At 51.3% G+C, this 15,559-nt stretch overlaps 1 protein-coding gene across 3 annotated transcripts in view; it reads left to right on the forward strand.

Moving 5' to 3' along the window:
- Positions 1–3,489: 3,489 nt before the first annotated feature.
- Positions 3,490–15,559, forward strand: part of GATA3 (GATA binding protein 3) — a 28,792-nt gene continuing 16,722 nt past the window's right edge. For 2 of the 3 annotated variants that reach the window (XM_023918766.2, XM_023918768.2), the window contains exons 1-2: positions 11,911–12,052; positions 12,714–13,333. In XM_023918766.2, coding sequence (XP_023774534.1) covers positions 13,093–13,333 — 241 coding nt within the window. In that variant the 5' untranslated portion in view covers positions 11,911–12,052; positions 12,714–13,092. Of the gene's footprint in view, positions 3,650–11,910; positions 12,053–12,713; positions 13,334–15,559 lie in introns of those variants that run through there. The other variant, XM_023918767.2, reaches the window with a different exon arrangement.

A 15,559-nucleotide genomic window follows, 5' to 3' on the forward strand; every position in this document is an offset into this window, starting at 1 on the left:
AATTAAAATTCTCCTCTTCCACGTGCTTTATATATTTTTATAAATATATTTTGCAACTTGGTTGTAACGGATAGGAATTTACAATTGCGGCTATTTGTTTGGGTCTGCCTTTGACTTTATTCCCAAGTCCCTGATTCGGGTGAATGGAAGATGTGGATGGAGGGGGAAAGAGGGTGGGGGGAGCGATTATTTTAATTTTCGAGGGTCCCCCCCGACCCCTCCGTCCCTCCCCAGCGCTCCCACAAAGTCATTAGGTCGATCCCACCGATGTAGGCGAGCGCATTTAATGGAAATCGTTTTAAAGCGAATATACTCTGCGCACACAAAGCGCAGGATCAATGCCAAAGCGCCTGATTTGGGGAGATCAAGAAGGAGGGTGCTTTCTTCCCCTCCTTGGAAACGTAGATCGCAACAGTGATATTAAAAAATAACCTCTCTGAGAATGTGTTTTCACAGCCGGCGAAGGGGGAATTATTGATTATTGGCAACTTTTCCCCGGGGTGGGGGCAGAGAGGATGGGTTTTCTTTCCAGAACACGAGAGGCAGTTTAATTATAGCAAATAAAACATCCTCAGCCTCCTCTCTGCAGCCGGCAGAGCGGTTATCCCTAACAATAACGTATGGATTTTATTTAGGGAGGGTTCGACTGCAAATCTTGGTTCAGGCGGAGCCGAAATCGATTGTGTGTGTGTGTAGGTATTTATTTCGGTGTATACCCGTCTAAATGTGTGCCAGGAGGAAAGCAAGAGGTGGGATCAAGCACATGGAGTGGGAGAATCACAGGCTCCCCTGGCAAGTTGGAAAACACAAGGAAAAAAATTATTCCTGATATTTATATATGGAATATATATATATATATGCGCACACCATATAAATATTCCACATAGATATATTCCATATATATATACATACTCACACACGGAAAAATATATGTGTGTGTGAATATTTTTTTTTTCCGTGTATTTATGTATTTAAATGACCTCCGGGTATCTGACTATTGCTTTGAATGTATATTCGGACCTCAACTGCAGGCATCGAGGAGGGTCTGTGATATTTATGATAAACCCCGGGTGCCATTTAAAGCCTCATTAGTTATGTTTAACCTTTGAATCACCGGCCGTCGTGGCTGGAAATGAACTTCGCGGTGCGGGGTGGATGCGGGAGGGGGAGATGAGTGTGGATGCGCCTGCGCCTGTGCCCAAATTCCCTCTGTCCCCTCCCGCCCCCAGCAAGCCCCAGCCGGAGGAACAGGGACAATGGTGCGGGGACTCCATCTCCGCGCTCTTCCCAAGCGCTTTTTGCCAGGAGGATCCTTGATTTTTCGTTTCCCCACCTCGCCCCCCGCAGTTCCACGGTGTGCTCAGCCAGCCCGGATCCAGCTCCCTCCCCCGCCTTTTTATTTATTTTTTTTTTTTTTCTTTTCCTGGGCAGTTTTGGAGGGATCCGGCACCATCTTCCAGGCTGATCTCGTCTCCCTCCCGCAGCACTGTTTTGGGGCGCAGAAGATTCCGCAGGGATTTTCCCAGCCCTATGATGAGGAACACATCCCTCGAGTGATTTCAGCTGTATTCTTTATTTTTTTTCTTATCCCATACCCCTCAAGGATTTATCCCCGGCTCAGTCCAAACCACACAAGCCTCGTGGCTTCAAAATCCTCTTTTTCGAAGCCTTTCCTTAGCAAAAGGCGCATTTCTTGTCGATGGTAGATGGGCTCAACCCTCCCCCCCCGCCGTTGGGGTGCCCGAGCTGTTTCCATCGGTGTTTGGCGCTGGGAAGGTTCCCTCCGTGGCTCTAATGAGCTTTAAGTTATTACCTTAATTGAATGTGTTTTCTAAAGATAGAATTGGGAGGCGATCGCGTTACCTTTCACCTCACAGAGAGTCACTCTAGAAGCAGCGATAGCGAACTCCCAACGTCAGCAGAAAAACCCAACAATATCCCTCCGGGACCAGGAGGGTGTGTATATACACATATATTTATTTTTTCCCCCTAAGTGACCGATTTTCGCCCCACTCTCTGAAGCTGCCGGGATGTGCCCTGGGGGTCTCCGCCGGGTACCGGAGCCGGGCCGGGCAGGGCAGCTCTGCATCCCCCCAGCACCAGTGGGGCTCCCACTCGTGGGGCCTGGCATCTGCCTCCCCCACCTGCTTTAGCCCTGGGAATAAAGCTTTATTCCAGGTTTATTCCCGAGGAAACCTCTTCTCACCGAGGGTGGATTTGGAGCGTGGGGGGAGTGAAGCTCCCCACTTCTCCCACTCGGATGTGGCTGCCCATCCCGGTAGATGAGAGTGGCCATTCCCGGCCGTGTTTTCCGTGGATAAACCCCCTCCCACCTTCCCCAGGCTGATCCTCCGTGTCTTGTTTTGGTGGCAGGACGCCCACCCACCCACCCACTCCGAAATGAGCACACAGCCCTGGCGAATAAAAATATCATCACCAAAACCTGGGAAGGTTTTCTTGTAAGCAAATCTGCCCGTGGATCGAGGCTAACGGGGGAGAACGCTGAGGCTGCAGCATTAGGTTTGGGGGAGTGACACGAGTGGGGGTTAAATGTGGAAAATCAGAGCCCCCCGTCCCTTCCCCCCTCGGTTCCTCCATCTCCTCTTGGCTGGAAGATCTGGGGCATCCTCTGGAGCCTGCGGCGTGGCCACAGCCCGGCTCCCTGGCTTCTGCAGCACTTTAGGGGGGGCGTTTCTCTTCCCTCCACCTCCAGCCCTCGAAAACCCCCCGGTGTTCCCGGGGAAAGGAGACCGAGGGGCGGGCAGGGGGCTGCAGATCCCCCCTGGCCCGTCCCTTTCCCGGCAGCGGGTTCAAGCCCGTGCGAGTCTGAGGGGACAGAGGGGGACACCCAGGACCCCCAGGGCTGGGGCCGACCCCTGCGATCCGTGTCTCCCTGTAGAGGTGCTGTGCTCCTGCTCGTCCCGAGGAGGAGTGGGAGACAAGGGGGAACAATCCTCGTCCCTCCCCGTTCTCGGAGCGCCAGGGGATGCGTGTCCATTCTTTTTTTTTAATTTTTATTTTTATTTTTTTTGTCTGTATCGTGGAGCCTTACACAGATGCATATTCAAAATAAAAATATATATAAAAAAGGCAGAATAGGGTCATTAAAAATATCCCCGGGAGGAGGGAGAAGGGGGTACAGAAGAGAAGAACCAGCCCCTTGTCGCTAATGTCACCACTTTTCCTCGAAAGCTTTCGATGCAGCGAAGCGAACCCCGGCGTTATTTGTATGATCATACGCTTAATTCCATTTTCCCCCTCTCTGTTCCCGGCGTTCCCGGCTCCCGGCGCTGCCAGCTGCTCCCGGGACGGGTTACATCACGCTCACACCGCCGTACCTGGCGCGTCCCCCTGGCCCTGCCCCTGTCCCCCCCACCTCCACCTCCCCGCCCCATCCATGGGTGTGTAAAGAAATGGCCCATCATATTCCTCTCACTCCTGCTCTGCCCTTTCCCAACCCGGAAGAGCTCTGATCTTCAGCCCAGCCCGGAGGAGGAGGAGGGCAAGGGTGGGCGTTCGGAGGATGCGGCTCCCCCAGGTTTTCCCCCTCGGTGAGAGCTTGCGACATGCCAGCAGCGGCTCCGCTCCTCCCGCACTCCTGCTCTGAGCGCTCCAGCGGAACCGGACAAAATCAAAAGCATCTCCCCAGGTCAGTGAACACCGATTTGTCTGTCCGTGTGTCCCCCCCATCCCACCCCCCTCCTTTTTTTATTTTTTATTTTTTCTTTTTTTTTCTTGGTTTTTTTTTTTTTTTTTTAAATTCATCCTCCTTTTACTCCTCCACGTGGAGGGCATTAGGATGGAGAGCTCGGCTCAAAGGATTTGAAACTCAGCCCCGATCCCCCTTTATTGCTTGGGGTGGATGGAGGGAAGAGTCGAGTTTTCTCGGTGACCTTGGGGAAAGCCCCCCTGATCCGTAAGGGGGAGATTTTTGGCAAGCTGGGGAGACGAAGATGTTTTACCCGTGGGTGGTGGGGGCAAAGGAGTGAGATGGGGGCTGCGACATGGGACAAGGCAGTGACATAGCTGGGATGAGAAATCTTAATCTCAGGACAAGAATGGATTTATATCTGAGGGACACGAGGGGCCTTTCTGTGCCTGGCTTCGTACCTTTTTGTATATATAAAAAAATATATATATATTTATATAAATATATATATTTGTGTATTTTATATTGTATATCCGGACCCACATGCTCTGTGTACAGCGATATTCATGCGGGCAGGAATGTGCGGATGGCTGCGGTTCTGTGCTCTTCCCACGAATAATTCCGATTCGATTTGATTCTGTTAGGTTGATATGTGCTGTATAATATAAAATGTACCTGTATATGTAGCACTCTATCTCTTCAGGTTAAAAATATCTGTGTATAATACATTACAAGAACACTGTGCTTCTAACAAAATCTGCTTGGGGAGATTTCCGGCAGATATTTCTCCTTTTCATAGCTTAGAAACGCAGAGCAGAGCTAGCCCAGAGGTGTGTGGTTAAGGCAGGCTGGGATGAGGAGGGAGATGGCTCCGCTCTGGGGCTGGACCCGAACCTTCCCCGCCGCTCCTGCTCCCGCTGGGGGACCCGCGGGCCGGGCCGGGCCGGGCCGGGCAGCTCTGGCAGGACCGGGGGCCGAAGGGAGAGTGGAGAGCTTCCTCTCCCTCCCGTCATCCCTTCATTAAGTCTCTCTCCTCCTTCCCCGCCTTGTAGAAGAATTTTTCACTCTCCAAACCGTGCGGAGGATATTTTGTGAGGGAGCGATGGGAATGGTTTGTGCTGTCAAAAAAAAAAATCCACATTATTTGTCATCGAGAGATTTGAATACAGAAAGGGGATAAAATCTATCTATCTATCTATCTATCTATCTATCTGTCTGTCTGTCTGTCTGTCTGTCTTTGTCTGTCCGTCCATCCATCCATCCATCCATCCATCCATCCATCCATCCATCTCCCCTTACCTTCACGTGTCCGTACACAGGCAGCGAGCTCGGGGTGACGGATTTTAATGAAACCGGATAATTAATAACCACCGGCCCTGCTTGTTTTCTCCATTATTTATGGGCCGCAGGTGCGGAGCGGGGGAGCCGGGACCTGTCGGTGCCGCGGGCAGGGGCTGCTGCTCCGGCGAGGCGGACACCGGTGCCACCACCGGGACGAGTCCCCGGACAGACAGGGGGACACAGAGGGTCCCGGGAAAGGAGAAACAGGCTCTCGGAAAGGAAGGAGGGGAGAGGGAATGTCTACCCCCACCCCGCCGCGGCATTTTGCTCCCGGCTGGGGCGAAGCGCTTCCTTCTCCCGGGGATGTGAATTTTTATTTTTTTTTTTACAGAGCCGAGGGGAGCGTTTTAATTTCAAGGGGGGAAATAAGACGAGAAGGTTTTTCCCCGTAGGGGCAGGTAGGGAGTGGGATGCAGAGGAGGGGGAGCACCCGGCTGGGTTCTGCTCCCGGCCCCCGGGATGTGGAGGGAATCTCCTTGTGCTTGGCCAGGGCGGGACAGCACCTCGGGGTGCCTGTATGTGCTCCTCAGGGGAGTTTGGGGTGCGCTAGCCCTCTCTTTAGGGCGAAAAGAAATCGTGAGCATTCTGACACCCTCGGTACTGTTTGAATTTTTGGGGGTAAACGCGAGCCCCACAATTGCGGGGCGGCCGTGTCGTGCGGGGTTACAGCCGCTGGCTCTGTGGCCACGGGGGATTTATTTTGGGGGGGTTCAGGGGGTGCAAGGACGATTTTAAAGTGACAGCAGCCGGGCGCTTGCCGGAGTAAATCGCTCCGGTTTTAATCCGGGGATGTCGGGATGTGCCCCTGCGTCTCAGCGAGGAGCTGGTGTTACTTCTGCCCCCTCCTCTCACTCCAGCCGCCGGGCGATTTGTGGATTTTTTTTTTTTTTTTCCTTTATCTAAGTCCCGGGGTAATTTCTGCTTTCGGGGAAAAAAGAAAAAAAAATAGGGGGAAAAAAAAAATTACGAAAATAATCCTTAAACACATCGGCGGCTTCACCTTCTCCGTGGGGTGCGAGGAAAACAGCTCTTGCCGGGTTTAAAGCCCGCAAGATGCTTCAATCCGCCTTCAAATCTATCGCTGAAAACGCTCCTGGGAGATAAAGCAAAATCGAGAAACCCGAAACAAACCCCGACTCTCGACTCCTTCCTTTTTTTTTTTTTCCCTTTTAATTTTTCCCCCTATTGAGTATTTCTTTAACCTCGCCGTAATTTGGAGTGGCTGTTCAGGAGATTTGCTGGCTTTTTCTTCTCTTAGTTTTTAATTTATATTTATGGGGTCGGAGCCTTTGGGGTGCTCTGCCCAGCTCCTCTCGGCGATAGCGGTGCCGGACACCCGCTCCAGGCTCAGAGCATCTCCCGCAGATGGAGAGGGGCGAGAATGGGCTAAAATGGGGTAAAATGGGGTAAAATGGGGAAGTGGAATAAAGGGAGAAGAGAGCCCCTCGCCAAAGCGCACTTTTGCTGTATGAGAAAGGAAAAGGTGGAGGGAAAGGGAGAGAAGGGACTTACCGGCTTGAGTTTGAAGCGGGGCTGTGTGTGGAGGTCGGGGAGGAGGGAGGGAAGGGAAGGGAAGGGAAGGGAGCTGGGTCCCGGCCGGATCCTGCCCCCGGAGCAGGACGGGGCACCGGCGGCGGGGGCGACACGAGCCCCCCTCCCCTTCTCCCCTTCTCCTTCTCCCCTTTGCCCGGCTCCTGTCCGCCCCTCTGCCGCGCACTTTGGGGAATGTGTCGGGGGGAGAGGTCGCCCCTGGGACTTGCGGAGCCGGTTTTTGATCTTTCTCAGACTTTTTTTTTTTTCTCCTTTTTTTTTTTTTTTTTTTCTTACTCTTGCAGTGTCCCGGGGCAGTCGCCCTTCTCTCAGCTTCAAAGAAGGGCGGGGAGGAGGGAAAGAAAAGTCCCAGTTTCTCTCCTCCTAATTTTAATTCTTCGAATTTCTTTTCTACGGCAGAGTAGGGGTTTCCCCCCTCTCTTCCCACTCCTCCATCAAATAGCATCATTTGAGCTGAAAAAAAAAAAAAAGTAAAAAAAAAAAAGTGTGTGCGTCTGTGGTGGGTAGTGGTGCAAGAAGCGAGAAAAAATTGGACCCGGTGTAATCAGCCGATGATTTGTTCTCTCTTTGAATTTGCATGGCTCGGCACTTCTTTGTGTGCGTGTTTGTTTCCTCCCGATCTTCACGAAGGGGAGATAACTGAATTATTAGAAAAGAACGGAAATATGTACGTATGTTAAAAAAAAAAAGGGGAGAGAGAAAGAAAAGAAAAAAAGGAAAAAACCACCCATGTGGCTGGTTTTGAAGCGGAAGGCTCATGTGGGTTGGGAAAGGGGAGAGGCAGAAATAGCAGTCTCTCTTTCTCTTTGACTTTATTGTTGTTGTTGTTATTATTATTATTATTATTATTATTATTATTATTATTAATTTGCCAGCTCCTAGCTGGAGGGATGCTGATTAGCCTTTAAATGATAAAGGCGGGGGGGGTGGCCTTGAGGAAATGGATCGTAATTCTTTCCTAATTCATGAAGGGAGGAAAAAAAAGAGGAAAACAAAATATTCCCTCTTCTCTGCGCCTTTGTTTAACCCGAGATTATCTCAGCAGCCTGACCAGGGCCCGGTACCCGGACTGGCAGGCTCCGTGTCCCGGGAGGGGCTGTCCCAGCCGGGGAGGTGGCAACGAGCTCACAAGCCCGGGTGTCTCGGCAAGAGAGCAAGTTGCTGTACACAGGCAAAAAAAAAAATAAAAAAAAAAAAATAATAATCTTCGGAGCTCTGCCCTGGGCCGTGTCCTCTCCATAACCCCCCGATTCCTCGCTCCCGGCTGTTTGTACAGCTTTACCTGTACTATTCTGGTACCCTGGAAAGAAGAAAAAAAAAAAAAAAAAAAAGCCCAGCCCGACAAACGTAACTTAATCCCCTTTCAGTCAATTGTCGTTTATAAGGGGGCTAAAGGAGAGGGGGGAGAAGGGGGAGGCTGCCTGTCCCCGCCCCGAGGTGCCAGTGCCGGCGGTGGGCACCAGCGAGGACGGAGAAGCCGCTGGCCCCGGCTCCCGGCTCCAGAACAACCTTTCCTGTACCCACCTTAACAGGCAGAGCCGAGGGAGACTAAAAAAAAAAAATAATAATGTGGGGGGCAGTTTTAGTGCCCTTTGACTGCTCATTTTTGGGGGAGCGGTAGGCTGGGGGGCTGCCCCATCCCACCAACTTTGGGGTTTTGTTGTTGATTTTTATCTGGGGTTTTTTTTGTGGGTTTTTTGTTTTGTTTTGTTTCTTTCGTAGTTTCCCTCTTTTTAGCTCTCTAAATGACAATAATGTGTCCAAAGCGTTTCCTCGTGACATTTTAGAGGCAGAGTTTTCCCCATTGCCCCCCTCCCTCCCCTAGCTAGGAGGGATGCTGGAGCCCCCCGGCAGCCCCCTCCTCCCCCCGGCAGAATTAACCCCCGAGCCCCCGACCCTTATCTGGCGGCTGGTGGCGAGCTTGGGGCTAATTGCTCCAACAATGGGCTCCTATTAACGCCGAGCTGTCACTGGAAAACCTGCTGGGGGCTGCCGGGGAGGGGGGTGAGGTGATGGATCTGCAGCCACAGCCTGGGAAAAGGACGGTCAAGGCCAGCGCTCCTCTCAAAACCCCCGGGGATCACACGATAATCCGAGGAGACGGGAAAAATGATGGGTTTGCTATTTTTCTTTTTTAAATATATATATATATATATATATATATTTTTTTTTTTTGGTCGGGGATGTTTTTGCCCTCCTCACCACGACTTCCTCCCGGCTGGGAGGGGGATAGGAAGATCGAGTCTATGGGAGACGGGTTGAAAATAAAGGGACAGCCTAAGCAAACTAGATTTGAAAGCGGTTCCCCTCCTCCCGCAACCGGGGCTGCGGCTGCGAAGGACATCGGGGAACAGGGTCCCACCGTGCCAGCCCTGTCGGGGCAGGGTGGAGCCCTCAGGGATGTTCCCATTTCTTTTCCCCCCTGCCACGGATGGGACTTGGTGTAGCCGTTGATTTTATTATTTATTTTATTTTAATGATTTTATATTTATACTTTATTGTATTAATAATTATAAAATTTTATAATATTCATATATTATTTAAGATATAATTAAATGCTTAAATTATTATTTTATTTTGCATTAATAATTCCCTGCCCTCCAAGCAGCTGAAGGAAAGCAGTTTCCTCACTACCTTCGGACAGGGCTAAAGGCACGTTTTAAAATGGTTTAGCAATTTCGTGACCTTTGGATGGAAATTCCCCTCCTGTGATCCCAGGGCTGTAGGTCTCAGGGCTGTAAGTGCCGGAGGGAGCGGGGGTGGGAATCTCAGCTCACCTGCCCAAAGATCTCAGCTCGCATTAAGGGCCTCTCCCCCCAACAATGTTAAAAGACACAAAATGACTTTTCCCAAGTGTGGGGAACCCCTCTGGCCCGCAGGATGTGCTTGAGGCGTGAGGAAATTTGGGGAGCGTGGATGAAGAGGCAAATCCCTGGGAGACACTTCCCGCTTACATCCATAAAATGCTTAAAGTCTGGGAGGGGGATGAAGAGGAAGGTTTGTGCTGTGAGGGTTGCTCCCCTCCTCAGTGTCCTCCTCTCCCGGAGGAGGGGTGGGCAGGAGACCACCCTGGTGCTGGGGCGGCCTGGGGCCTCCCGTGCGGAGGGAGCCGGGAAGTGCATCAGGACCGATCGTTATCCCTTCCCTTTCCCCCTTCTAGTGCACCCCAGTTCCTGGAGAATGGGAAGGAGGGAACACGCCGCAAAATAAAAACCCTGCAGGCAAAGCGACTCCTCTGAGGGGAGAGAGGAAACGCGAGTTTTGCCGGAGCTCGGGGAGGGCCATGAGCATCCCTCTCCTGTCTCCCCCTTCTCCCCTTCCCTTAATGGGCTGCAGGGAGCGGTTCCCGTTGCCCCCGGGAACCGGCCCGGGCAGCGTCGGCGAGGCTGGACAGCTCGGGGGAGCATCGAGCCCTGTCTCCCGGACAGCTCTGGGCGAGGGTGACCTGCCGCCCCCTTCCCGACTCGCCCACCCTCCTCGGTGCTCCCCACCCGGCACGTTTCCACGGGTCCCCCGCACTGACCCTGCCGCGTGGCGGGTTCACGGCTCTTATACCTGTCCTGGTCGGCTTCCTTTTGAAATATATATATATATACACACATATATATGTGCATGCCCACGGCGCATCTTTCACCCGTGAAAAGTCTGTCCCCACGCCCAACGGCGATGGGCTGCGCCGGGGGCTAAAACCTGGGCTTAAAACGGGCGCCCTCGAGGATTCGGATCATCCATCCATCCATCCATCCGTCCGTCCGTCCGTCCATCCATCCACCCATCTATCCATCCATCCATCCATCCATCCATCCATCCATCCATCCGTCCGTCCGTCCGTCCGTCCGTCCACCCATCCATCCATCCATCCATCCATCCATCCATCCATCCATCCATCCATCCATCCACCCATCCATCCGACGGGAGGCTTGCCTCTGCCGGCTGTCGAGGAGCCGAACGGGCTCCTGGTCGCAGGTTGAGCCCATCCCGGCCCCGCTGACCGGGGGCGGCCCCGGCTGGGGCACCGGCCCCGGAGCTTCGGAGCCTCGGGTTTTAACGGGACTCCCCGCGGTACTCCGGAGAGCCGCTTCCTCCCGCACCGGGGCTGACGCGCTCTGGCCGGCGTGCGGAGACAGCGTGCAGAGCACCCAGTGAGTGACTCGTTCTAGAGCTTTTTTTAAAAAAAAATCTGTATTTTTCTTTTCTTTTTTCTTTTCTCTTTTCTTTTCTTTTCTTTTCTTTTCTTTTCTTTTCTTTTCTTTTCTTTTCTTTTCTTTTCTTTTCTTTTCTTTTCTTTTCTTTTCTTTTCTTTTCTTTTCTTTTCTTTTCTTTTCTTTTCTTTTCTTTTCTTTTCTTTTCTTTTCTTTTCTTTTCTTTTCTTTTCTTTTTCTTTTCTCTCCGCGCCTTTGGTCTCTCTCTTGCCACCCTCTCTCCGTCGTTCTCCCGTTTCCCCCCTCGCTGTCCCCCCTGTCCCGGTGCCGTTCCCGCCGGGATGACCCCGGGGTGCCGCTAGGGGATGCCCTGGCTCAACGCAGCGCCCGGCGCGGCCGCGGGCCCGCAGCCAATCAGCGCCGCCGGGGGCGGGCAAGGACCGGGCTCGCAGCCAATCAGCGCCGCCCGGGGCCGGCGCCCCAGTTCCTGCTGGCCGCCCATTGGCCGAGCCCGCAGGGGGGCGGGGCCGGGAGCGGCGCCCGGGGGTCCGGTCGGAGCCGTCCCGCGGCCCCCGCGCGGCTCTCCCGGGTCCCGGCGGGGCGGGAAGGGGGAAAAAGCCCCCTAAACCCCCCAAAATCGAGTGTACAAACTTGGCCTTTGCCGTGCGCTTGTATCCTTAAAAATAACATCAATGAAATCCTTTCTGAGCCGTGCCGCTGGAGGAGGCGGCTTTATTCCAGGCGGGAGCCCCCCGGCCCTGCACCTGCCGGTCCATCCCCGCTCCCGGGGGCTCCGAACCCGCTGGCATCCCCGGGCCGTCCGCCGGAGGAGCCAACCCATCCCCTGCACGCACCATCCCTCCTCGCTGGCCGCTCGCAGAGTTTCTGGGACAGCGGGAAAAACTTAATTTCCCCCTTAAAAAAAAAAAAAAAGTAGAAAAAAAAAAAAATTCACAAATAAATAAAAGGAAAAGGCGGGCGTGTGCGTGTGTGGAAATGAAGAGAAGTTTGTTGCCGGGGGGTTCCCGCGGGGGCAGCGCCCGGCCGGTCCCCTCCTCAGGCTCCGCCTCCCCCGGGCTTATGACACTGGAACCTCCTTAAGTTGCGTCTCGCCACAGCTGTCTGTAAGCACTGAGCCGGCTGGCGCCATCCTGCTCCTTTCTGAAAGAATGCCTTCCCTGTAAAAAAAAAAAAAAAAAAAAAAAAAAAGGAAAAAAAAAGAAAAAAAAAAAGAAAGGGAAAAAAAAAAAAAAGGGAGAGAGAGGGAGGAAAAAAAGTAGGGAAAACATAGTGCGAGCGAGCACAATCTGATCTGATCAAGCACTTTCAGCTGCATCCCTCCTGGGTCACATACTGCTTCTCCACCAAGGTTTGTGCGGAATTTCTTTAGCAACTTGTCGCTTTTTAAATTTTTCTTTTGCCTCCCTCTCCCCACCCTCCTTTTCTCCTCGCTCCTTCCTTTCACCCCCACTCTCTTCTCCCACTGCTTTACCCCCTCCTCGATTTCCCCCCTCTCCCTCCCTTCTCTTTTCCCCCTGTTCCCCCCTTTCTCGGTTGCATAATAATTAATGAGCAATCAAAGTGACTCTGGGCTGTGCGGCAGCGAATGACACAAGTTCTCACCGGCTTAAGCCACTGGAGCTTCTCAGGTGCAAATGGAGCAAATAAAAAAATAAATAACAGCGACGACAAAAAAAAAAACAAAAAAAAAAAAGGAAAAAAAAGTAAAGAGAAAAGTCAAAAAAACCCCAGACCCAAGGAAAAGTCAGAGCTGGCGGCAGGAGCGCGGTGGGAGCTGCTGGGCTCCGCTCCGAGCCGGGAGAGAGCGAAAGAGAAAGAGGCGCTGGGAGAGGTGGGTCCAGGGCAGAGCAGGCGCTTCCCAGGGATGGCTGCCGAGGGATGGGATGGGTTTTCTCCTGCCTAAAAAGTCAGGTGCTAAAGTTCAGAACTTCTCAAGTACGTTTCTCTCCCTGCCTCTCTCTCTCTCTCTCTCTCTCTCTGCTCCTTCCCTTTCCTCTTTCTCGTTACAGGTGATCAAAGAAGAGAAACATCTGCAACAGAGCGGAAGAAACGAGGGGATCTCGCTTCGTAGAGAAATTTTTTCCCCCGTGATTTTTTTTTTGTTTTCCCTTTTTCCCCCTTTTTTATTTTATTATTTTTCCTTTTTTTTTTTTTTTTTTTTTTTTTTTTTTTTTTTTTCTGGAATCGATCTTTTATCACCATAACCCCTACTCCCTCCACTTTAAACCAACCCCAACCAGAAACATCCCCAAACTCGCCGAGCACTTTTCCCCGCCCTGCATAACTCCGGCAGCGTCTCTCGCTCCGATCTCGAGCCCTCCGCGCCTTGCTGAGGAGGAGGAGGAGGAGGAGGAAGAGCAGCGGCAGAGAGAGCAGCGAGCGCGGAAGATGGAGGTGTCCACGGACCAGCCGCGGTGGGTGAGCCACCACCACCCGGCCGTGCTCAATGGGCAGCACCCGGACTCGCATCACCCCTCGCTTGGCCATACCTACATGGACCCCACGCAGTATCCTCTCGCCGAGGAAGTGGATGTACTTTTTAATATCGACGGACAAGGCAACCCCGTCCCGCCGTATTACGGCAACTCCGTGAGAGCCACGGTGCAGAGATACCCCACGGCCCACCACGGTGAGTGTCCCCGCCGAGCCCCGGCTCCCAGCGGCCGCTGCCGCTCCTGCCCCGCTGCCGGTGGCTCCCGCTGCCCCCAGCCCCCGCTGCTGCCGGCCAGACCCTCTCCTGCCGGCGGGGAAACCACGTCACGGGTGGATTTTGGGGTTGGCTTATTGGAAATAAATAAAAATTTAGGCTTCCTTCCTTTCTTTCACTTTCTTTCTTTTCTTTTCTTTTTTTTTTTTTTCTCTTTCATCCTCTCTTTTTATCTGACATCCCTCTTCCCGCTCCCTCATCTTTCCCTCTCCCTCTTCCTCGCCTTCCTTCTATTTCTTTCTTTTTCATCTTCCTTTTGATTTCTTCTTCTTGCCCTCTTCTCTTTCACTTTGGTTTCTCCCCCCTGTCTTTAATTAGGTTAACAGTTAGTGTTTTCATACTGTGTTTAGTTTTTGCACGATTAAGCTGCTCTGGGGAAGCAATGCAAGCTAGAGAGCAGGGGTGTGAAAATGACCCCGCTGTCCTCACGCTTGGGCTATTTAATTCGCACTTGGTGAGCTTGTTAGGCTTGGGACGAAAAGTTTTGCACACATACCCAAGGCAGCACCACGGCAAGGGTTTAAAATAAGAAAGAAACTGAAAAAATATAGCCCGTGGTGTAATTAGGTATTAGACCTGGTGCGTTGTCTTGAGGGTCCTGCAGGAAGGTAATGATCCAGAATGTGAATCTTGTTCCTGGGTCACAGCTCTTAGAAAGGAGGTGAAGTACCTGGAGCCGATGGGGCCCAGGTGCACGGGGGGATGAGGACTTCGGTGCCATCTTTTATGAAGAAGTGGAGAGATTCAGTATTTGTAGCTGGAGTTTACCTAGATGGTTTAAAAAATAAGGAAAAAAAATACAAATGAAAAAAGGAGGGAAAAGAATAGAGGGTGGTTTGTGAAGCTGGACAGTGATCTCTGTCATGGCAAAATCTAAATCCCCGAGGTTTGCAGTGGAAATAACCCCAAAATAATGGAGAAAATGGGATGAGCGGAGTGGAGATGGAGCCGAGTGGGTTCAAGAGGCTGCTCCCAGTCCTCAGCAACTTGTTGAGTGTGAGTCTGCATTAGGCTCCGCTCAGTAACTGCATTGTTCTGCTATTAGTCCCTTTCAAACATTATTTTTAAGGATTAGCAGCCTTTGTCCTTTCTTTCTTTTCTTCCCTTTTCATTTCTTTTTTTTCCCCCCAATATATCAGCAGAAAGTGGAAATGCGGTCTCTCTGATCTAGCATGAATATTATTTACTATGCTACTTCCTGGGGAAGATAATGAATCTTGACCCTTTCTATTCGTATAACCCACCTTCCCTTCCTTTCGAGCAGCGACTTTCAGTGTCGTTCACGAGTGCCTGGTATGGTGAAAACCCGTTTGGATCTTTTCTAGACACACACGAGCTCCCATGCAAACATAGGTGTCCACTCCATAACTATCTGTGGCTCTATACTTCTGTATTTGCATCTCTCCTTCTGTATATTTAGCAATCTCTATACACGTATCACAATGCTTACAGAAATTAGGGATCTCTAGGTGCCAGACACTTTCCAGGGCTTTATTATCAGGCACAAACTTGCTCCCTTCCAGTTGAATAATTGTGTTTTCCATCTTACAGCCATTTGCTCAAGTTGCTGTTGATTTGGATAGATTTGATTCTTTGGATATATTTTTCTATTTGTTTAGCAAGGGCCAAAAAAAATTTAAAATTTTAGGCACAAGCTCTTAGGAACATTTATAACCAAAGGGAAAAAGATTTGACTGCGGAAATCTAGTGGATTTTTTTCCCCACGAAGTCCAGGTCTGTATTTTAAAAGACAAGTGAAATGTCTCTTGTCCTAACAAGGGTATGGAGCGTTTTTTTTTTTTAAGGCAATTGGTACCCTCTGTGTGTGCCATGTCATTGTGAAAAAGCTATCTAACATTTCTGTGCAGTTTCATGGAAGAAGAAAAGACAAACTGAGTGGTTTACAAAGTTCAGCAGCCTTGTTGCAAAGGTTATTATCATGTCTGTGGGCATTTTCTGTTCTTCTTCGTTTGACCAGGAGGTCAATTCACAGCCTTTATAGCTCACGGCTCTATTTGGGAAATCATTTTCCAGCTAGGAAATAAAAATATTTCTGTAGTCGGGACTTGGCAATTTCACGCAGGATCTTTGCTTCAAAGTCTTCGTGGGATTGCTTGGAAAACGGAGAGAGTGAAGCAGAGCTCTCAA

This window comes from Cyanistes caeruleus, chromosome 4 (assembly GCF_971803275.1).
Source record: "Cyanistes caeruleus chromosome 4, bCyaCae1.hap1.1, whole genome shotgun sequence".
NCBI lineage: Eukaryota > Metazoa > Chordata > Aves > Passeriformes > Paridae > Cyanistes > Cyanistes caeruleus.